This window comes from Pipistrellus kuhlii, unplaced genomic scaffold (assembly GCF_014108245.1).
Source record: "Pipistrellus kuhlii isolate mPipKuh1 unplaced genomic scaffold, mPipKuh1.p scaffold_m20_p_4, whole genome shotgun sequence".
Taxonomy (NCBI): domain Eukaryota; kingdom Metazoa; phylum Chordata; class Mammalia; order Chiroptera; family Vespertilionidae; genus Pipistrellus; species Pipistrellus kuhlii.
In genome coordinates this window covers 5,019,981-5,041,307 of record NW_023425540.1, presented here as the reverse complement: position 1 = coordinate 5,041,307, position 21,327 = coordinate 5,019,981, and the positions used below count along the sequence as shown (strand labels likewise).

General features: G+C 49.8%; 1 protein-coding gene across 7 annotated transcripts in view; it reads left to right on the top strand.

Annotated features, from left to right (window-relative positions):
• CPLANE1 (ciliogenesis and planar polarity effector complex subunit 1) overlaps positions 1-21,327 on the top strand; it is a 62,744-nt gene that overhangs the window by 33,291 nt on the left and 8,126 nt on the right. For 4 of the 7 annotated variants that reach the window (XM_045571494.1, XM_045571495.1, XM_045571499.1 and 1 more), the window contains 16 exons: positions 2,310-2,508; positions 3,007-3,279; positions 3,425-4,069; positions 6,395-6,561; positions 7,717-7,849; positions 8,493-8,547; positions 9,578-9,682; positions 11,333-11,401; positions 12,460-12,569; positions 12,885-13,074; positions 13,209-13,373; positions 15,872-16,173; positions 17,753-17,840; positions 19,170-19,346; positions 20,483-20,513; positions 21,022-21,153. In XM_045571494.1, the coding sequence (XP_045427450.1) occupies positions 2,310-2,508; positions 3,007-3,279; positions 3,425-4,069; positions 6,395-6,561; positions 7,717-7,849; positions 8,493-8,547; positions 9,578-9,682; positions 11,333-11,401; positions 12,460-12,569; positions 12,885-13,074; positions 13,209-13,373; positions 15,872-16,173; positions 17,753-17,840; positions 19,170-19,346; positions 20,483-20,513; positions 21,022-21,153 (2,841 nt within the window). Of the gene's footprint in view, positions 1-2,309; positions 2,509-3,006; positions 3,280-3,424; positions 4,070-6,394; positions 6,562-7,716; positions 7,850-8,492; positions 8,548-9,577; positions 9,683-11,332; positions 11,402-12,459; positions 12,570-12,884; positions 13,075-13,208; positions 13,374-15,871; positions 16,174-17,752; positions 17,841-19,167; positions 19,347-20,482; positions 20,514-21,021; positions 21,154-21,327 lie in introns of all 7 variants that reach the window. The other 3 variants (XM_045571497.1, XM_045571498.1, XM_045571496.1) reach the window with 3 other exon arrangements.

Genomic DNA, 21,327 nt, shown 5'->3' with positions numbered 1-21,327 from the left:
CAACATAATTAGATTTTCTCTCTCTTTTCTGTGAAAAATTTGTTCGGCTCCGTGGAAAAGGAACAAGAAGAATATATTGAATGCCGTGTGCCTTCACAAGTAACAGATATTTCTGTCACTAAAACCAGTCCTCCCGGCTGTGGAGGCGAGAACGGGCTCTCGTGCTCTGACGAAAGGCTGCCCTCCCTCAGGTGGAACCTGAGGTCCCAGCGCACCTGTTTCTCCCCCTCATTGGGATCTCCTGCTTCTGTTGCTGAGCAGTGTCCACGTCGCCGTTGCCTTGGTTTGAGTCTGTTACTAGTTGCTATGGCGACAGATGTAAACAGGTTGTAATTATGAACTAACACTGCAGAGCCTGCGTTAGAGGATGTTTAGACTCTGACATGGCTGACCATCCAATCGCCTGTCTTACATAATGTGAAGAATATCTTGGTTTCTAAGCGATCGTTAATCTATAACTGTGTGTGATCGAAGCCTTTTCAAACCAGGAACACACCATTCCTCATTCATTTTGTGTAGACAGAAGTTCAGAAGTTTCTAGGTAAGAGCGTTTGCATACACTACCATTTTATCCTGTTTTATAAATAGGCACGAGAATAAACTGATGCCTCCTGAGCCTTTTGAAATAATTACTGAATGCTTTTGCCAAAAACTAAGAGAAGAATATGAAATCAACTTGAAGCATTAAAAAAGTGACATAGGCCCTAACCAGTTTGGCTCAGTAGACAGAGCGTCGGCCTGCGGACTGAAGGGTCCCAGGTTCGATTCCAGTCAGGGACATGTACTTTGGTTGTGGGCACATCTCCAGTGGGAGGTGTGCAGGAGGCAGCTGATTGATGTTTCTCTCTCTGTCCACCTTCCTTTCTCTCTAAAAAATCTAAACGTATTTTAAAAAAAGTGACGTAGGTTCACCTTTCTGACACCTTTAAGTGACTTAGGGAAAGATGCTCCTCTAACAGGTGTGTTTTACGGAGGTAAGGACTGTTTTAGAACAGGCTTTTCTGAAAAAGCAGTGGCTCCCCTATGGACAGATGTGGCAGGTCCCCACTCTCAGCCTGGAGCAGGTTCCGGTCGCGGTAGAATGCTCTCATCTGTGAGCGTCCGCGTCCGCCTGCCGCTGCGCGTGTGCAGAGCGGGCGGGTGTCCGTGTGGAAATCTGGGGAAGCAGGACGGTGAGCACAGCTTTACCTGGAGACCTCCTCCGTCCTGAGCACTGACCTCTGCTCCTTGGGAAGCAGAGGCTAACAGCGGTGTCTGAACGGCACCGAGGTGCAAGGCCCCTTTTCCACGGACTGGACAAAGGAGCTTTTGTTCTCGTGTACTAGGTGTTTGGTAAAAGGAAGGTATTGTTGAGAGGAAATGAGAGCAGGCCCCGATGAATCTAAAAGTGATTTAGAACGTTCTTTTCTTGTTAGAGACAATGAGCAGTTATTTGGATAGGATAATGCCTGCTCCCTTATTTAGTTTAGGAAATTGATTTGCTTAGAATACACTGAGTACCTGCTATGTTTAAGGAATCATCCCCAAATAGTCGTTTTAGTTTGTTGGTTAGGGTTTAATTATAAACACAAACTCTGATTTGTTTGGAAATGAAATATTCATAATACTGTTATTTCACATTTAATGATCAGTGTGGGTTTGCTGTATAGCAAACTTAGAATTAAATATGTTTTAACCCATCTTAGAATTAAACATTTTTAACCCATACATTCCCTGTTTTCTTTTTTAATTTTCTTACTGTTTTTATTGATTTCAGAGAGAGAGGGAGAGGGAGAAAGAGCTAGAAACATCAGTGATGAGAGAGAATCATTGATTGGCTGCCTCCTGCATGCTCCCTACTGGGATTGAGCCTGAAACCCAGGCACCGGGAACTGAACCAGTGACCTCCGGGTGCGTGGATGGAGGCTCAGCCACTGAGCCACACCAGCCAGCCACATTCCCTGTTTTCGTAACTCCATTCTGGGACATTAAACGTAGTTAAAAAACACGCACATATTCTCAAACCCAATTGGGTAGTGTGTGCAGCGGGAGGAGGGTGGCACAGGTTTCACTCACGTGCCTGCAGGGACCAGGCGAGTAAGACGTGAGTGTTCTGTTGTGACGCGGGAGAGGACCACGGCTGAGCGCGGCCACGCAGTGTGTCTGGTGGAGCGATGTGAGGGCACCGGAGGCAGGCGTGGCGCTTGCATTTCCTGAAAACCTTCAGGAAGCTGGGGGAGCAGAAGAAACGAGTGGGATCCGAGTACCCGGCTCATAGACGTGGAACGCGCTGTGGTGGCTGACGTGGATTGTGTCCGTTCGCTCCGCAGGGCGCAGACCCCGGCCTGCGAAGAGGGGGCGGCCGCGGCCCCGCCCGCGGGGCCCGGTGGGGTCAGCGTGGCCTCCCAGACCCTGGTGCCCGCGCCCCCGCCCGCCCCGCGCGGCCGGCCCCGGGCGCGGCTGCCCGCCCCTCCCGGCTCCGGTGCCGCCCGGCAGATGCTGCAGGACGAGATGCTCAAACTAGTCCAGGTGAGCCCCGGCCACGACGGGAGGCCATGATGCGTGTGATTCTCCCTCGCGGACACAGCCGGGGAGGGCGTGCTGCGGTGGGCACTCTGGTCGTTCAGCAGCTCAGGTCCCGGGCGGGAGCTGCCTGGTGCTGTCAGCCAGGCCGCCCCTTAGCCCTCGCGCCCAGGGAGCTGTCACAGTCATCTGTCCATCGTGGTTCGGGCTGCTGGCCAGCCCTGGCGGGGGGCCCGGTGAGGACCTCCCACCCTCCCCCGGACCCGCAGAGATGGGTGTGTGCGGGGCTCAGCACACTGCGCACGGGTTCATGCTCGGGGCAGCTCCTCGAACACAAAGCCAGTCTCTCCTTTTCACGGAAAGCCCCCAGCGCCTCCCGCCCAGCCTCCTGGGTCCCCGAGCAGACAGTGGTGTGACAGGCGGAGGAGGCCGCTGGTGGCCGTTGGCTCTGTGTTTTTCTCCATCCCATTCTCAGGTGTTTCTCTGGCTTTGATTTTCTTGCAGCTGCAACAGATCAACTTCCTGACGCTGATGCAGATGGCCGGGCCGTCCCTCCCCCGCCTCCCGGGCACCCCCACCTCCGGGCTGGCTCCGCAGCCGCAGCCTGCACACCCCCCGGGGAGCCCGGGGCCCGGCCCGCCGGGGGGCAGTGCTGGGGACGGCCCCCGGGCGAAGCTGGAGGAGAAGCTGCGGGCCCAGCTCCCGCCGGGGGAGCCCGCTGGGGGGCCCCGCCCCGGAGCCGGGCCGTCCGTGCAGAGTGGTGGAGACCGTTCCCAGGTAGCCCCCTGGGCAGCCCATGGCGTCGCCCCAGGAAAATAACCTTTTTGGCAATTATTACACCCCAACCCCTCCCAAACACACTGAGCAAATAAGGAGTTTGTTACACATTTCCACCTTACACAATGGATTTTTTCTCTTCCAGAATGTTCCTTGTCCGTTGGAAGGCCAGCCTCGGAACAGCGGTCTGAACACAGCAGCTGGGAGCTCACTGCCCACCCTGGTGCCCCCGGGCCCCGCTGGCCACGCTGCCCTCCCGCTCCTGGCCGCACCGCCTGTGCCCCCCGCCACCGCCAGGCCGGCCGAGGCCTTCCCGCTGCTCCGGCTGCAGCCGGGCCCCCAGCCCCCGGCCTTCCCCGCGGACCGCGCCCCGTGGGGCCCCCCCAGGGGCCTGCCGCCGCCCCGAGAGGCCTGGGGGCCCCGCGGCTCCCGCCAGCGCCCTGCGCCCCCCGGGGCCCGGGGCCCGCGGCCCGCAGCGGCGCAGAAGCCGGGGCCCGGGACCGGGGGGCTGGAGGTCCCCCAGCACTTGAACTTGGACCAGTACGTGGGGCAGGACACCGTGACACCTGGGCTGGACGCGGCCTTGTTTCTGGAGCCCCGAGGGTGTGACGTGGCCCCTCCAGGTCCCTTCGGGTTCCCGCTGCTGCACCTGCCGCCGCCCCGCGCCTTCACCTTCTTCTCCGTGTGCCGCGCCCCGGGGCCGGCCCCCTGCGCGCCCCTCAGGGCCGCCGGAGAGAGCGAGCGCCCCGGCTTCTCCTTCCTTCCCGCCCGCCCGGCGCCCGAGGACACGGTAACTACTGCCCCGGGCCCCTCACCGGGCACCCTGCGCTCGGGACAGCTGACCCGTCCTCCAGAGACGTGCTGCTTGTTGACAGCCCATGCAAACGCCGTTCAGAATAACGGGCGTATTCCAAAGGTTTCAGGTCTTGTACGTTAACACCAGAACGTGCTGAATGCTTTCACACGCGTTTCTTCTCCTCTCAGAAGACATAAGTAGCAAAGTAAAATGCCGTGTGTGTGTGTGTGTGTGTGTGAGTGTAGAGAGAGAGAGGGAGAGAAGCATTGTTCAAGGCTCCTAGCAGTTGTGATATGATTACTTTCAAATCTGTTACTGTTAAAATGGTTAAATAGACCAGGTCTAGAAATAGCTGCATATATTAAAAAATGGTGTCTTTTTAAAGTACTTAAAACACAAAAGATTGAATCTTAAGGCCACCAAAACTTCTTACTTATGAAATTCAGATTGGTCCGTTCTCATTTTGTGAGTTCGTAGTACCGTCCTAAGAGGTAATTAAGTAATCATTTCCTAGTGCACTTTTAGGGTTTGAAGATGAGAAAAGGGGAAGGGGAGGTGGGAGAGGGTGAAGGGGATACATGGAGATAGAAGGAGACTTCACTTGGGTGGTGACACACCATACAACGTACAGATGATGTGTTATGGAATGGGACACTTGGAGCCTGGGTAATTTTGTTAACCAGAGTCACTCCAATTAATTGAATTTAAACAAAGCTTTGAAGATGGTACCAGGAGAAGAAATGGTCATTTCCTAAAGAATACATTGTCTGAAATAAAAAATATTTTATGGAGTCCTAAAAACAGAATGGAAGATCGCAAGAATCAAGTCAAAGATTTGGAACATAAAGAGCCAGAAGACACTCCTCCGCAGACACAAGAAGACAAGAGAATCCAGAAAGTTGAAGATAATGTAAGAAACCTCTGGGACAACTTCAAGTGAACCAACATCAGAATTATGGGGGTCCCAGAAGATGAGAGAGAGCAAGATATTGAAAACATACTGAAAGAAATAGTGACAGAAAACTTTCCCCACCTGGTGAAAGAATTAGACTTACAAGTCCAGGAAGCGCACAGAACTCCAAACAAAAGGAATCCACAGAGGACCACACCAAGACAAATCATAATTAAGATTCCAAGAGCAAAAGACAAAGAGAGAATATTAAAAGAAGCAAGAGCAAAGCAGGTAGTTACCTATAAAGGAGCACCTATACGATTGTCAGCTGACTTCTCAACAGAAACCATGCAGGCCAGACGGGAATGGCAAGAAATATTCAAGGTGATGAATAGCAAGAACCTACAGCCAAAAATAATCTACCCAGCAAAGCTATCACTCAGAATCGAAGGCCAGATAAAGAGCTTCACTAATAAAAAAAAGCTAAAGGAGTTCATCACCACCAAACCAGAATTATATGAATTGCTGAAGGGGGTTCTTTCAGAAGAGAAAGTAAACAAAGATAAAAATTATGAACAACAAATACGTAACTATCAACAAGTGAATCTAAAAACCAAGGAAACTAAAAAAAAAAAAAAATCTGAGGAACAATATTAACTATTGAATATAATAGAATCAGAGGTATGGAAGGGGAGTGAACTGTTTATTCTTGGGGAAAAGGGGAGAGGGGGATGTGGGAAGACTGAACATAAACTGCACCTATGGATGAGGACAATGGGGGGTGGGGAAAGGGCAGAGGGTGGGGTGAGAAGGGGGGGGAAAGGAACATTTGTAATAATATGAACAATAAAAATTTATTAAAAAAAAAAGAAAAAAGAAATGGTCATTTCCTTAGAAAAAATACTTAGCATGCCCTCCCTTCTTCTGAACATGTTTTGAACAGGGGGAAAAAGAATAAAGGGTAGAAAGACATTTTGAGAAGGATTTAAAGACTTTCTTATTAGAGAGAATAATATTTCAGCATGGGTGGTTACCCACAACCTGTTATGTGCTATCTGTTCATTCATACGCCCAGCCTCTTGCGTCCTCCTTATTCCAAAGAATTTAAAATCAAATGCTAGGCATGTAATATCATTGATAAGAGGACGATTTTTAACCTGGACAAGAAATGAAGGAGATGAGGACTTGAAGCTTCACTTTTGGAATGGGGCAACCCAGTTGGCATTCTCCGCACACGGCTGTCATTTATTCTTTCAGATCAGGATCTCATCTCACTCGTCCACCCAATGTGTTTGTTGTCTTTGACCTGTTCACCTCTTGCACATCTTAGTTTAATTTAAACAAATGGTTTTCCCCAATATTCTATTAGCATGTTGCATAATTGAGGTATGTACTTATAAGTTAATACGCTGTTTCTTCTCCTGTAGTGCAGAAGCCCACAGCTCACTCGGATCGAAAACCTCATTGCGTGTAAACAAAGCCAGCCCAGACCGACCCCGGATTTCCTGGAGCGAGGCGACCCCGGGCTCCTCTCACTTGGAAAGGACAAAGGGGAGCCTCCTGGAGCGCGGCCAGGGAAGGACGGCAAGAAAAGGCAAGGTCATTGGTGACAGTCGTCTGTGACAATGAAAGCGTAATATGCTAATTAGACCCGTCATCCTTCCAGACTTCCTCTGGACGAAGCCGGGGCTGCCAGGGCCAAGCCCCTTGCATGAATTTCGTGCATCGGGCCTCTACTGTAGTTACAAACTGGAAGTGAACTGGCTCAAACTCCTACCCAAGCACAATTGCGTATTCAGTTTCCTTGTCGGGTGTCCTGCATTGGAGCACATCTGGGGACAAGGAAAATCTGTGCTGTGAGAGACAGATACTGTTATTTTTAAAAGATATTTTTAAATGATTTTCAGAGGGAGGAAAAGAAACATTGATGTGAGAGTGAAACATGCATCGATTGCCTCCTGCACACCCCTACTGGGGTTTAAGCCCAAAACCTGACCAGGAATCGAGCCAGTGGCCTTTGGGTGCTCGGGACAACACCCAGTCAGCTGAGTCACACGGCCAGGCTGGAGACAAATACGTTATTTGTTCTGTTTCAGTAAGCAGTTCTTCCCTCGCACCCCAGCGGGCGGGCTCCCTGCCTCTCCTGTGGCAGGAGGAGCAGCCCTCTGCAGACTCCGGGTCCTCCCGGGCCCTCCTCCTCTTACCGCCCTCCACGCTCACCTAGGAGGTGGGGGGCGAGTGAGGGGACGCGGCCGGTGAGCCTGTGCCTGTCCCAGGAAGGCTGTGCCTGATGAAGGGCACCTGTAGTGTTTACTCATGGATGCTTAGTATGTGTGCTGACCAGCAGACACTGCAGTGTTTGCATTTATGACCCTAAGTTCTGTCGTCAGTGCTCTCTTTCCAGAAGCAGTCCTTCCTTCATTTACCGGGTGTTCCCTCTTCCGGGTGAGCCTCCCTGAGCGGAGGTCTCCGCAGAGGAGGGAGCTTGAAACCCCCTCCTGGGGTCCTGGCCGGATGCTCCCTCCGGGGGCCCCGGAAAGCCCGCCGCCAGCAGAGGAGCTGGACGGCGTCGTGTCCTGACGTTGGCTGGTGTTTGCTTCTCTTGTGGCAGGATCTCGTGCTAATTTAACTAAGTGCCATTGAAACAGTTTGTGGACATAATTCCATGACCGTCTCCCATGGAGCATGACACGGATGGAACACTGTCACTGGCACAGTGGGAATACATTTCGCACTGTGTCTTCCCCAGGCAGAGACGGCGGGCAGAGAGAGAGCTGCAGGAGAAGCGCTCCGAGAAGCAGAGGAGAAAGCCCAGTGCGGCCGAGCAGCCAGAGGCCGCCGTCCTGCCTGCCCCGGACTCGGGGGCAGCTGGGAAAGCCGAGGTACATCCCTGCCTTCTCCCACCTGCGCAGCCAGAGCCCGGGGAGTGGGCTGGGGGAGCACCTGGCCGGGGCTGGAGCACCGATTGTGACCTGCAGACTCTGATCGAGGCACAGTATGAGGCGGAACCAGCTCCATGGCCAGTCACTGGCGGTGGCTTAGAGCCTCTGCCGTGTGGCCTCCCTACCCTGACGTCACTGCCTGTTCCTGATGCGGGGTGCACCCTGGTGTGACTGGGTGTCCCCTGCTTCAGTTTCCTCTCTGTGCTGAGGGGCCTCTGACAGGGCCCACACCTGATTGTGCAGCCGGTGTGGGAAGTCAGACCTCCCCAGACACTCCTAAACGTGTGACCGGCTTCCCTAGCTTTGCAAGGACAGGTTACGTGGTGTTTTCCGGGCACAGGAAGTCCTCATTAGCCGGCCCAGGAGGAAATCTGCCCCAGGGGTGCGGGGAGCTGAGCTGCTCTGCAGAGGGAAAGCACGAAGCTGTGGCCTCCTCCTTTAGGGCCTGACTTTGGGAGCTCCTTTTAGGGTTACTTTGAACCTATTCCCAAGACTTAACCATGCTCAGAGCTATTAAATATATTTTTCAAAACAATAAATGCCATTGAGCTAACTGTAAGTTGATGGTTTGGGGTTCGTTTAGGAGCAGCGAGAGCATCGTGGTTCCCAGACGCTGGAGGCCTTTGAGATCCCGCTGGGTATGTATGTGCCGGTGTGGGGTCTGAGCTCATCACAGTCCGCTTCCAGACCACGCATCTGGGAACGTCTAGATAAAAAGGCTACGCTCTTCCCCTGTGATCTGACACCGTGGTGCGTGCGTGTGCGTGCGTGAGAGAGAGAGAGAGAGAGATCCCACAGAGCACCCCTGACAGACCAGGCCACAGGCCGGTGCCGACCACGCCTGTTCCGGAATTGGGTCTCCCTGAAACGCAGCCGTCCCCGGGGTGCACGCTGTCCGGGCGGCCCAGCGCTGGTTCACGAAGCTCATACTCTCCGGCCCTTCACAGAGCAAGTTTGCCGACCACTACCGGGGAGCAGAGCGTTAGATAGAAGCCGGATGACATGCTGGTGTTTAACGCCTCGGGATGTGCTGAGGTTCAGGGAGCTCTGTGCTGGGAACGGGGCAAAGCCAGCCCTGTGCTTTCATTATAACACCCCGTCACTGACACTGACTCTGCTAGGTCCTGGTGACCCCCAGGAAAACCCATCTCACCCAGACTCCCCAACAGCCTGGACTGGCCCCTCCTCCCGCCTCACCTTCCCGTGGGGTGCAGCTGCCTCAGGCGGCGTGGACAGCCGAATTCACCATCCCTCCCCCACCGGCTGGCTTGTTCTCTCTTACAAACCCCAAACTCGGGTCCTCCTGGGTCTGTCTGCCCCCCCTCCCGGGTGCTCAGCCTCTCGGTCTCCGCCCTTTGTCACTGCGGGTGGCGTTGCTGCCATCCCCACCGTCCCTGTCTGGCTGGCACCGCGGCAGCCCCACCCTCAGACCCCTGCTCCACCCCCCAGCCGGTGGTTTCAGATCACCAGTCTGACCACATCACCCCTCTGTCAACCATGACTGCTCATCAGGCTGGGCCTGCGGAGTCCCACAACGTGGGTTTTGATGCCACCGGGCTGCCTTGGAGTCAGCTGCCACCTGGCTCAGAAAGCTCTGCCCTCGGGCCTCGCCTCCCTTGCGGGGCTCCCCTCCCTGGCCCCTCGCTGATGGGTCCCTGTTTGTTGCAGAAGCGCTGCAGGGGGACGTGGCCACGGCCGCCGGGCTGCACTTCCTGGCCACTGTGCGCAGCAGCGCTGTGGGCCGGCAGGACGCCAGCACCAACACGGACCCAGGTACCTGCTCTCCTGGAGAGTCAGACTTTCGTGCACTCTGCAGTGTGTAATCTAGTTAGACTTTTTCTTCAAAATGATGTAGGGGATTTTAAATTACCTGGTGGTAGTCTGGCATCCCAGGTTCTTGTCCCTAACCCTGATATGTGCTTTACACGTTTTAAACTTAAAACCACGTTTCCAGTTGAATTTGAGATAACTGGAAGCATAATAGAGATGTTTGTTCTGAGATCCCATGGGCTGCACCCTAATCCACAGACAGAACGCTGAGCTCTGGCCTGAGGCCGGGAGGCGGGGGGTGGCTGGAACCGGTGAGTGGGGGGCAGGTTGCGAGTGCTGCAGGGAGGGCCGCCAGCTCTGCCCGGGAGGGGGACAGCGGTGAGAGGATGTCCTACTGACAGCTTAGGCCCCTCCCCGTGGTTCTCTGCCCTCTGCGGGCCTGCCTGTCCTGCATCGTGGTGACAGCCAAACAGGCCCTGCTGGGGCTGCCTGCGGGCCGCTTGCCTGCTCCTGGGCTGCCACGGCGAGGGTCAAGCAGGCCCTGGCCCACCTGGAGTTGCCAATTCAGCCCTGCCTGGCTCACTTGCCCTGCAGCAGCCGCAGCTGCTCTGGGTCCGGCCCTGCCTCCCTCTCCGGCCCTTAAAGCAGCCTCGCAGCTGCTGACCAAGCCCTCCCCCAGCTCAGGTGCGCGACCTCCTCCTGTTCGGTCAACCCATTACAGCATCCTGGTTAATTAGCGTTTTTTTCTATTAAATATAGGCACTTATGTGCTTCCAGATCTTGGCTATTGTAAATACTGCTGCAAAGCACATAGGGGTGCATACATTCTTTTGAATTAGTAGTTCATGTTTCCTTGAATATATTCCCAGAAGTGGAATTGCTGGGTTGTTAAGGCAGTTGCATTTTTAATTTTTGAGGAATTTCCTACTGTTCTCCACAGTGGCTGCACCAGTCTGCATTCCCACCAGCAGTGCACGAGGCTCCCTTTTCTCCACGTCCTCACCAGCTGCTATATTTGTTAATTTATTGATGATAGCAATTCTGACAGGCTTGATGTGATAGCTTATTATGGTTTTAATTTGCATCTCTGATGACTAATGACCTTAAGCATCTTTTCATGTGACTGTTGGTCACCTGTGAGACGTTCTTAAATGAGATAGCGCTTGGGTGTTCTTTGCTGGGTCGTCTAAAGTCTGCAGCTTGTCAGCTAATGAGGCCCAGGAGATAAATAATAATAAAATATGAAGTTATTAATTTTTATTATTTTTTAAAAAATATATTTTATTGATTTTGTACAGAGAGGAAAGGAGAGAGATAGAGAGTTAGAAACATCGATGAGAGAGTCATCGATCAGCTGCCTCTTGCACACCCCCTACTGAGGATGTGCCTGCAACCAAGGTACATGCCCTTGACCGGAATCGAACCCGGGACCTTTCAGTCCCCAAACCGACGCTCTATCCATTGAGCCAAACCGGATTCGGCTGAAGTTATTAATTTTTAAAAATTAAAAATTTAAGTTGTCAGTCTACTTTTCTACTATCTTTTATACCCAGTAGTCTAAAAAATCTGCATTTATGTATTTAATTTTCCCTGTGATTATGAAATCCTTTTTCTATTTCTCTCTTTGCCTCAAATCTCCTAATTGACTACCAGATAAAGAAGCTGCTTCTCAAGTGGTATCTGAATGTCGGGAAAATCCACAAGCCATTTCCTCCACACCAGGTGGGATTTCTTCCTTTCTTAAATTTTTTTTTTTTTTTTTTTTTTTGAGAAAGCATGACTGTTAAAGATTGTCTGCATAATGTCAAAACATTAGATTCCCCTCTCCCTCCCATGAAAAAGCATTCATATCAATCCCTGGATCTGATAGAGACAGATAGTAACTAAAGTATTTTCATTTTTTGTCTTCTCGTTTTATAGTGTTCGTAACGTATAAATTCAAGCCCACAAGTTTCCAGTACTCACTCTGACAATGAGTTCTGGTTTGCATATGGAATTTGAAAGTACTGTTCTATTAAAAATAGACGCTAGGAAATAAGATTGGAGTCCTAGGACAAGAGACACTGAGTTAGATGTTTGCTGACCTATTGAAACAGGGTTCTTTATTTTACTTTTGAATAAGAAGTTAAATGAGGTGTGTGGATTTTTTTTTAATATATATTTTATTGATTTTTTTACAGAGAAGAAGAGAGAGGGATAGAGAGCTAGAAACATCAATGAGAGAGAATCATCAATCAGCTGCCTCTTGCACACCCCCTATTGGGGATGTGCCCACAACCAAGGTACATGCCCTTGACTGGAATCGAACTTGGGACCCTTCAGTCCGCAGGCTGACGCTCTATCCACTGAGCCAAACCGGTTTTGGCAAGAAGTTAAATGAGTTTTATACAATTTAGGTGTTAAGCATTTTGAGTAGTAAAATTTATCTGTGGAATCTCTGAATTAGGTCCCCCTCAATAAAGCTATTTAAATAAACAGATAAACAATGTTGAAAGCAAAAAAAAAAAAATTAGTGATTCTTAAACAAACATGATGTAATATGATATGAAATGGAAAATAGGAAATACAGTATTTTCTTGACTTGCATACTTTATTATTCTTTGAATCATTCATATGAGAAAAGCAAGAGCCAATCTCCATTCAGTTAAGAATTACTCTAGAGTAAATTATACCTGTGAACAAATACATGTTGTTTGTTGATCACTTGTTTTTACAAAGCTAATGACTTAGGACTAATTACAGGTTTTTTTATACTCCTGATTTTTCTTTTTAATTTTCAGAATGTGAACCTTTGACTGTCCCCCAGGCATTGCCTGCAGATGTGCTTCTGAATCTCAACCTTCCCTCCGAACGGGCAGAGAAGCCTTTGTCCCCTTCAGCCTCAGACACGGTATGGCATTTGGTCTGGGTTTTGTTCAGAAGTTTTCATTATAGCTTTATGCTAAAATGTATATGGTCATCCTCATTACTCAAGTGATTGGATGAAATGCGGCTGCCAATCCCACCTGTGCAGCCTGCTGGAAAGGTTAAATATGATGCCCCTAACATTAAACGCTGAGATGACGGCAGCGCTTCGGCAGCTTTCCCTGAGTGGCTGGGAGCCCTCCTTACCCTCGGAAGCGGACTTTGGGTTGGGGTGGGGGTCGGGGGTAGAGGGGCTGTAGAGTAAAGCCGTAACTTCCTGTGATGCTGTGCTCTGGCTCAGGTGGGACACGCTTACATAAACGTGATTGACATTGAAGCCGGCGACCTGCAAGAGCTGCCTGTCAGGGAGCCTTCCGAGGAGGACGCCCCCCCGTGGCAGGCGGCAGGCCCGTCCCCGGCCGCGTTACATCACATGGCTGCAGCCGTGACCGTGACCCGGGCTGCTGCCCTGCGCAGGGTGAAGAGCCACGGTAGTGCCGCCCACAGCATTGCTGACCTGCTTCCCTCCCCCTCTGCCCTGGAAAGCACTGCGGCAGGATGCTCAGAATGAGCTGTTAATCCTCCCAATTCCTCGTTCAGAAGCGTAATTAGTCTTCTGCCTTAGCTTTCCTGACAGGACCCGCCAGCTCTGCGGAGGACTTACCTCTCCCACCGGCAGAGGCATCGCCGTCCCCATCCGCTGTGGAGGGGGGAAGCTGGGGCACAGGCACTGCCCACGCCGAGGTCCCCTCCCCTCCATCGTCAGAGAGGACGGTCACAGAGGACAGAGGTGAGCGCCCCGGACAACACAGGAGCTGCCCCTTCCCCGGCGCTGCTCCAGGCAGACAGGCACTACCGCCTGGCCTGGCAGAAGGAACCAGAAGCGGCTTCTCCCTGGCCGAGGAGTGGGGCCAGGTGGGTAAGTGTGGGCCGGCGGGGCCATGGGTATTTTGCAGGGCGGCTGCAGATGTCTCCTCTCAATCAATGAGGTTAGCAAAAAATGCCCTGTGGGATTTAATGAGATTTTTGGCGTTAAAAGGAATTCTCATATTTAAAAAGGTAGGAAATCCTAGAATAGCACATAGGAATACACAGGCACGGTAGCCAACAGTGCTTTGTCAGTAAAATACTGAGTTTTATAGCCATAAATCGGGTTGCATTAATGTAAAATACTTGCAAGATTAAGATTTCTTCAAAACCCGGTTGGTCATACACCATGTGAGTGACTGGACGAATCACACATGCGGCCGCCTCCTCCAGCGGTCACCTGGGGGAGGCACGGCCCAGCGGGCTGCCAGGTGCTGGTGCGGTCAGCACTGCCTGCTCTAGGCCAGCACTTCAGACCAGAGGCTCTGCCCTCCCACCAGGCCTGCCAGCGGCGTGGAGCGGAGGAGACGTGGGAGGCTGGGCTCTCAGCCGGAGCAGGAGAAGCGTGGACTTCACATGCAGACAGAGCAGACCTGGGCGTCGGCCCCGCCGGCCCTGCCTGGGGACTGCACGCTGAGCCGGATCTGGCCCTCCTGTGCCTGTGGTGTCCTCATGGCTCCGGAGGCTGATCCAGCCCAGCCTGTGGCTCCCAGTGCCTCCCGTAGTTCCCCTTCGTTTCATAGCCATTGAATTCCGAAATTTTGAAAATAGAACCAGACCCCTCGCCCTGTGACCACTGAATGCGTCAGGCAGCTTTTCAAACAGCAGCTGATGTCTTCTGCCAGGGGAGCGAGTCCTACCCTCCTTTGAGGGGTGCTGGTAGGGGACTGCCTGGTCAGGAGGATGCCCGTGGATGCCTCTGTACTTATTACAGACAAGGACTTAGCAATGCCTGTTTAAAAGGAAGACGATTTAAAGTTAAATGTTAGTACGGTAACATTTATTACATAAAATAGTGTAAGGGCAGAGGATAGGCCGTCACCCGGTAGAGGTGCCTGGGATTTGCATTATTGGAAAATGGAGGGGCGGGGCTAGGCTTTTAAAATGGAAAACAAACCAAACTACAAACCCGTTTTAGTGGGAGCTTACTCGTTATTTCCGGACACAGCTGCTGCGTATTGCAGAAGCACCTCCTGTGGGGACTCCGCAATAATAGCAGCAGAGTGGCTGGGCGAGGGGAGCCCCGCAGCCATGGGACTCAGGTCCCCTCCGGGTGATGTGCCCACGACACTGCGTGTGCAGGCTCTCCGGGAAAAGGGAAGCTGTTTCGTGAGGTCTGCTGGCCATTCGGGCCTGGGGATGTCCATTTCTTTTGCTGCATTTTCTTTTTATTGATTTCAGAGAGAGGATGAGAGAGAAACATCAATGACGAGAGTGAATCATTGATCGGCTGCCTCCTGCTCGCCCCACACTGGGCATCGAGCACCCAACCTGGGCCTGTGCCCCGACCTCCCTGGCTCATAGGTTGACGCTCAACCACTGAGCCACGCTGGCGTTTTGCTGTGTCTTCTATTTGAAGCTGATGCACCGGATTCTTCCCTGAGAGTGATGAGGGGAGGGGAGACCTTCAGGCTGGGCAGGTGGTAGAGTGCTGAGGACATTAACAGGTGCAGCCTAAGCCGCTAGGGAAAGATCACCACCCACGTGCCAACCTGGAATGCGCCTCCATCTTCCCGTGGGAGGTCCCCCAGGACGAAAGACAATAGCACTGCTTACATTTGCTCAGTAACCCGCGTCTCAGAGTGTTTTGCCCATAGCTTGATCTTCACAACCACCGAGGAGGCAGGTCTGGAGGGCTGACTGCCTGAGATACCCTCAGAATCAGGAATGGCCAACGGGGGGGTCTAGCGTTCACTGTGTGATATTGTTGGTGTTCAAGGAGAGTTGAAAAGTTGCTTTTTTTATATTTTTGTAGCAGAGGATAAAAGTAACATTCAAGCCTGGCTGGTGTTGCTCAGTGGTTGAGCATTGAACTACGAACCGGGAGGTGACGGTTCCATTCCCGGTCAGGGCGTGTGCCCAGAGGCAGGCTCGGTCCCCGGGGGGGTGTGCAGGAGGCAGCGATCAGTGATTCTCTCTCATCACCGATGTTTCTGCCTCTCCCTCTCCCTTCCTCTCTGAAATCAACAAAAAAAATTTAAGTAACATTCAAACTGCCTTGTATGTAGAAGACTGGGGTCACAGTAACACTTTTATATTCTTACTCACAACAGAGACAAATGGCATTTCTAAGTCTGTGGTTAAAACTGGTTTGGAATGGGGTTTTATGTCACTTACATTGAGATCTTCCCAAAGATCAGATCTCAGCACCTCCATCTGCCTGGTTGTAATCAGTTCTCTCATTACCTTATTGATACACAGACGAGCCGGAGCCAGCTTTCCAGTTCCAAGAAGAGCGCTCCCAGCCGGCCGCCCTGGAAGGGGAAGGGGAAGGGGAAGGGGGCGGGCTGCGGGCCTACCTGCTGCAGGAGCTGCTGGAGGGCGCCTCCCGCCCCGGCCCCACGCCCCGCCCCGCAGCGCGCCCCCAGCTGCAGCGCCTCAGCTCGCAGCTCCGCAAGATCGACGAACAGCTGCTGGCCATCCAGAGCATCGCCCACCGCGTGGAGCAGGACTTCCCCGAGCGCGGGGTGCTGGGCCCGGCGGCGGACTGGCACTGCCAGGAGGTAGGCGGTCTTCGTTGAGCTTTTATTACCGAGCTATCAGATTTGTAGTGTAATTAATTTTATAAACAAGAGAGGCCAGGTAACCGTGTGTGTCAGGCGGCTGTCCCCATTGCAGGCCTCTGGTAGACTCCCTGTCTGGTCTGGCTGCCAGCTGCCTCCAGGTGAGAACCACTGCCTTCAGCTTCTAAGGAGGGAACTGAAGCTTCTCCCAGGAAAACACACGTATGACTTATAAAGCCAGAATTGCTTTGAAACAAACAACCTTTGTTGTTGAAAGTATGACAGATGTCCCTTCTCCACTAACCTTCCAGCCCGCCTCCCTCAGGCCCTCACCTCCCCCCACTGTCATTTTATCATTTTCCTCAGCAAGATTTTTATAACTTTATAAATACTGTCCTTCTATTTGGATTTCCCAATTTCTTTTAATTATACAATGGATTAGTAGTCCTTACAAGTTTTTTATTTCTTTAAAAAGTATTTATAATAAAAAGATTAATTTTTACATATATTGGGATATCATGATCAACAACTACCTACAAAGGAAGTCTCCAACATTTAGTTATTTTGCACAAATATTCTGTCCTTTTTTAGGAAGTAAAATTTATGTAAAATAAAGATTAAGAAATAAATAGTAAAGATTTTTGGAATGCATCAGAGACTTATATTGGGAAATTCAGATTGGTCTGCAGGATAAGAATTCCATCCCTGCCCTGGCTGGTCTGGCTCAGTGGATAGAGCATTGGCCTGTGGACTGAGGAAGTCCTGGTTCCATTCCCAGTTGGGGCACGTGCCCGGGTTCTGCGGGCCCGATCCCCAGTGTGAGGTGTGTGGGAGGCAGCCGATTGGTGATTGTCTCTCATCATTGATGTTTCTATCTCTTTCTCCTTCCCTCTTCCTCTTTTAAGTCAATAAAAATATATATTTTAAAAAGAAAAAGAATTCCATCCCTGACATACCAACACCACACTGGCATGCTGACAGGTTAAAGATATATTTATCAATCCAGATATTGAACACTCATTAAAAAGATTGAACATATGAGAAACTACACTAAAATATATGGCGTAAGACAGTGCACCAGGTAATGATGCGAAATGCCTTGAAGGAAATAGTACTGACTTACACGCAGGTTTGGATTCTGGTTTAGGATGGTCTCTTCCTTTAGAAAGCGCACGCAGGTGCAGGGCTGCTGGCTTGCCCGTTCAGGGGAGAGAGCAGCTGGCAGGCCTGGAGGAGGCGGGCTCCGTGGCCAGCGCTGGCCAGGAAGCTTGAAGGCCGGTGCAAGGCCATGCTGCCTCTGCGGAAGCCACTCGGCGTCTCTGGACCGTGGCCTCTCATCTTCAGAACAGAAGGCTTTGTCCGGATGGGAGCTGACGTTGCTCCCTTCTCTAAAATTACATGACCTGGTGCTGTTTTCCTGAGCTCTTCAAAGGTTAAATCAGTTACGCCACAAATGAGTAAAACTTCCCGTTCTTTCATTTGCTGCATTAAGGCAAATGCTTAAAACCTCCATAAAATTGTTTACAATAATTTGCACTGTAAAGTTTATACCAGCTGTTCTGTGGTGTGTTTTTTACAGGTTGAATCTGTGGATGCCACTGAATTGTCTTCCGGCCCTGAGTCTGAAAACACACTGGCTTCAAAGCCCATTGCCATTTCCAGAGAAGGTTTGCGGGAGCTGGCTGGGAGGGGGTTGCCAGGCCTTGCTGTGAAAGATACTGAGCATCGCCTTTGGGGACGTCAGGTGCGGACGGTTCTTGTTGAGCTGAGCTGTCAGCCCTTTGCTAGATCGGGGTCCCCGGTGTGGGAGTGCGATTGGCTCCCACGGCAGCTCCCTTTCTCTGAGAGGCCGATGCTGCCCCTCTCCTGGCATTTTTGATGCTGTTTCCAGGTGCATTTTTCTCTTTATTTGGTCCACATGGTATGTGGGACCTTCTCACTCCGTTCCCTCTCAGCCACTTCTCAGCTGCCAGCATTTCTTTCCGTGATGTGCTTGCTGCCTTTTAGTCTGCGGTTCCCTCTTCTGCCCTGTCATCTCTGCTGTAGCAGTTCAATTTTGGTGACTACGTTATGTCTAGAAGTTCCGTTTCTTTTTCAAATCTATTTGCTCTTGGGATATACTCTTCTCTTATTTTGTGTCTTCTTTTGTCTGTTTGACTAGTAGTGTTCATGCCCTTTCAGGCTGCTTCATTTCATCCCTTCATGTTCTCAGTCGTCGAGCCTGCACACTGTCTCTCTCATGGCTGTGTCTTTCTCTGTGACTTGTTATGTTTTACCATCTTTGGGGGTTCTGCTGAGTGTGTATGCTTGTCTTTGGCGTGGTTTGCATTTGCTGTCACTGAAGCAGGAAACTTTAGGTCAGATTTTTGTGAACACTGCTTGGCTTGGAGTTGCTGTGCTACGTGCATGGTATACATTCAGACCCCACGCCTGTTTGTGGCAAGAAAGGGGTTTTTCTTCCGTCCACTATCCCGGCAGACAGAACACGCTTTGCTGCTGGTCCAGGGCAGGTCTCCCCACCCCCACTTTGAGGACAGAGCTGCTGTCCGTCAGCTCCAGGCTCGCTAAGTCCCCGCCCCGCCGCCTGCGAGCCTCCCGGGTCCTCTGTGGGCTCCCAGAGTCGCTGGCCAGGGATCCCAGCTTCCAATTCCATTCCTCTTCTGGCACCAGGGGATTTTTTTATTTACAGGGTTTTGTTGTGTATTAATCAAATTTTTTTTATGTTAGCATTTCTTTTGTGTTTTTATGATGGGCAGGCCCTTGTCCACGTTAGCTCAGTCTGCTATGTTTTCTGAAGTTGATAATAAATTTAACAGATTTTTTTTTTTTTTTTTGCCATTGGACAATGTAAATTCTAAATATCGTATTTCATCAAACAGTAAAAAGCTGTAGAAAATGTTGCAAACGTCTGCTGTATCCGTTGCCATGTGGAAGTGTCCACTACGCATTGTCTTTTTCATGTGATATTTCCCTCTATTGTTTTAATTGTAATACAGACTCTGGATTAGTGCATTTCCTGGCTCCTATGAATAAGGAAGATCAAAGCAACAAAGAACAGACTTTTGAAGATGAATTTTCAGTAACAGAAACTCATTCTCGTCAAAAAATGTGTGCGTTTCCTTCTGCCGACTCAGTTCTCGGCCTCTCCAGTGACCAGAAGACAAGTTTTCCTGGTATTGTTCTCCACTTTATTAATTTACGCTCTTATTTTCCAATACACTGAAGGCTATAACAAGGTATTATTTTTACTGAGTAGTATTTACAGGGAATACAGTTATGAAGGATTTATGAAGCCATTTTACAATACTTACAAATTTTGGGTGAAGGGAAGTTAAAAAATTGCACCATTCACATGAACTGTGTCTTGTTACCTTCATAAGATACACAGCAAGCAAGCATCATATATCTCTCTAGCTAATTAGTGTGAAATCTACAACTGGAATTACTAAAATATTTGATTTTTTTTTAATTGAGAAATTCAAACACTGCCAATTATGCGAACTTGCATTTAGTTTGAAAACAAAATAGTGGCTGTGACTTACCGAGCCCTGTGCGCCCTCAGTGCTGGGCATCCATGTCCGCACTGCACAGCTGGGGATACTGAGACTTAGAAACTTGTGCCCGTTCATTCTCTCATTTGCAGCTGGCAGTGAAATGCTCTTCTTGAGTCCTAACAGATCGCTCTAGCACGTGAAGGACAGGGCCTACTAAATGCAATGGGTTACCTTTGACAGTGGATTTGAACGTTTTTTTAAACCTAGATATCGATGGTCAATGATTTTACTGAATGTTTACAATATATTTTATTACCATAATAATGTAAGCAGCAACAATTGCTATTTGTAAATGGTATTGCTGTCATTTAAATAAAAGAAAGGCTGTAGACAAGCTGTCATTAAATCTTGTAATTTTTTTTTCTCTTGGTAAAGGCTTCTTGGATTTAAATTAGATATTTTCCCAAATGTATTACTTTTAGACCATCCAGGTTTGCGTTTTGAGATTGTTTGAATAAATTGCACACAGTATTCTAAACTGTGTTAACCAAAGAAAGATTGTACCTCCTAAAAGTGTGTTATTCAGAGTAATATTCTGGGAACAAAAGTAGTAATCTCAAAATGGGACATTTACTACCGAATAGTATATTCAAGAGAAGGATAAATATGCTATACATATACTTTTAAACCAATTTGGAGGTTTAAAAATATTTTAATTTCTGTTTATATAATTCCTAAGTCAGGTTAATAATTGAAAGTAAAAAATTAACTGGCTTGAAGTTTGTTTGAAATAATGTCTCTCTTTTTTTTTAAAGGTGTGAATAACAATGATGAGTTATTTCAGAGGTAAATATATTAAGAATTAATCTACAATTTTACTTAAAGTTGGATATTACATTCTGGAAATTGCGTTGTTCATATGTATGTGAACGTCTACACTACATTTTTTTTGTGGATTAAAAGAATATAGTTAATTCCCGTTGGAAATGGGATATTTTAAAAAATCTGAGGACTGGCACCCCCTCACTGTGTTAGCGCAGGCAGTAAGGATACCATAAGCTGCACTGGTTACATCTTCTTTACTGTATTGGCATTCAGTTTCAGCAGGCAGGACAGGTAGAACTTGTCTCCCGGGCCTCATGTTGCTTTTGTTAGAGCACATATTGATCAGTTACTGATGACCAGGCTTTTCCACTGAGGATTACTGGATTAAAGAATACAAGGAACAGTATTTATATGTTTATCATTTTTGTGCTCATTTATGCTCTCACAGGGCATAGTTTTGCATGTTCTCATTGCTGCAATAAGTTGTAGATACTGACCTACTTTTCTCAAATTGCACTTGCAAATGAAGCGTTTCAGCAGATCCACTCCAGGTGACTGGGCTGACGGACATTGCAGACATTATTGACGACCTCATCACCAAAGACGGAGTTTCCAGCAAAGAGCTGGGCTTAACAGAACAACAAGCCAGGAGCATCTCTAGGTAACCGCTGAATAACTTTTTTGAATAATTATTTATTTTTTTAATATATTTTATTGATTTTTTTACCGAGTGGAAGGCAGAGGGATAGAGAGCTAGAAACATCGATGAGAGACATCAATCAGCTGCCTCTTGCTCACCCCCCACTGGGGATGTGCCCGCAACCAATGTACATGC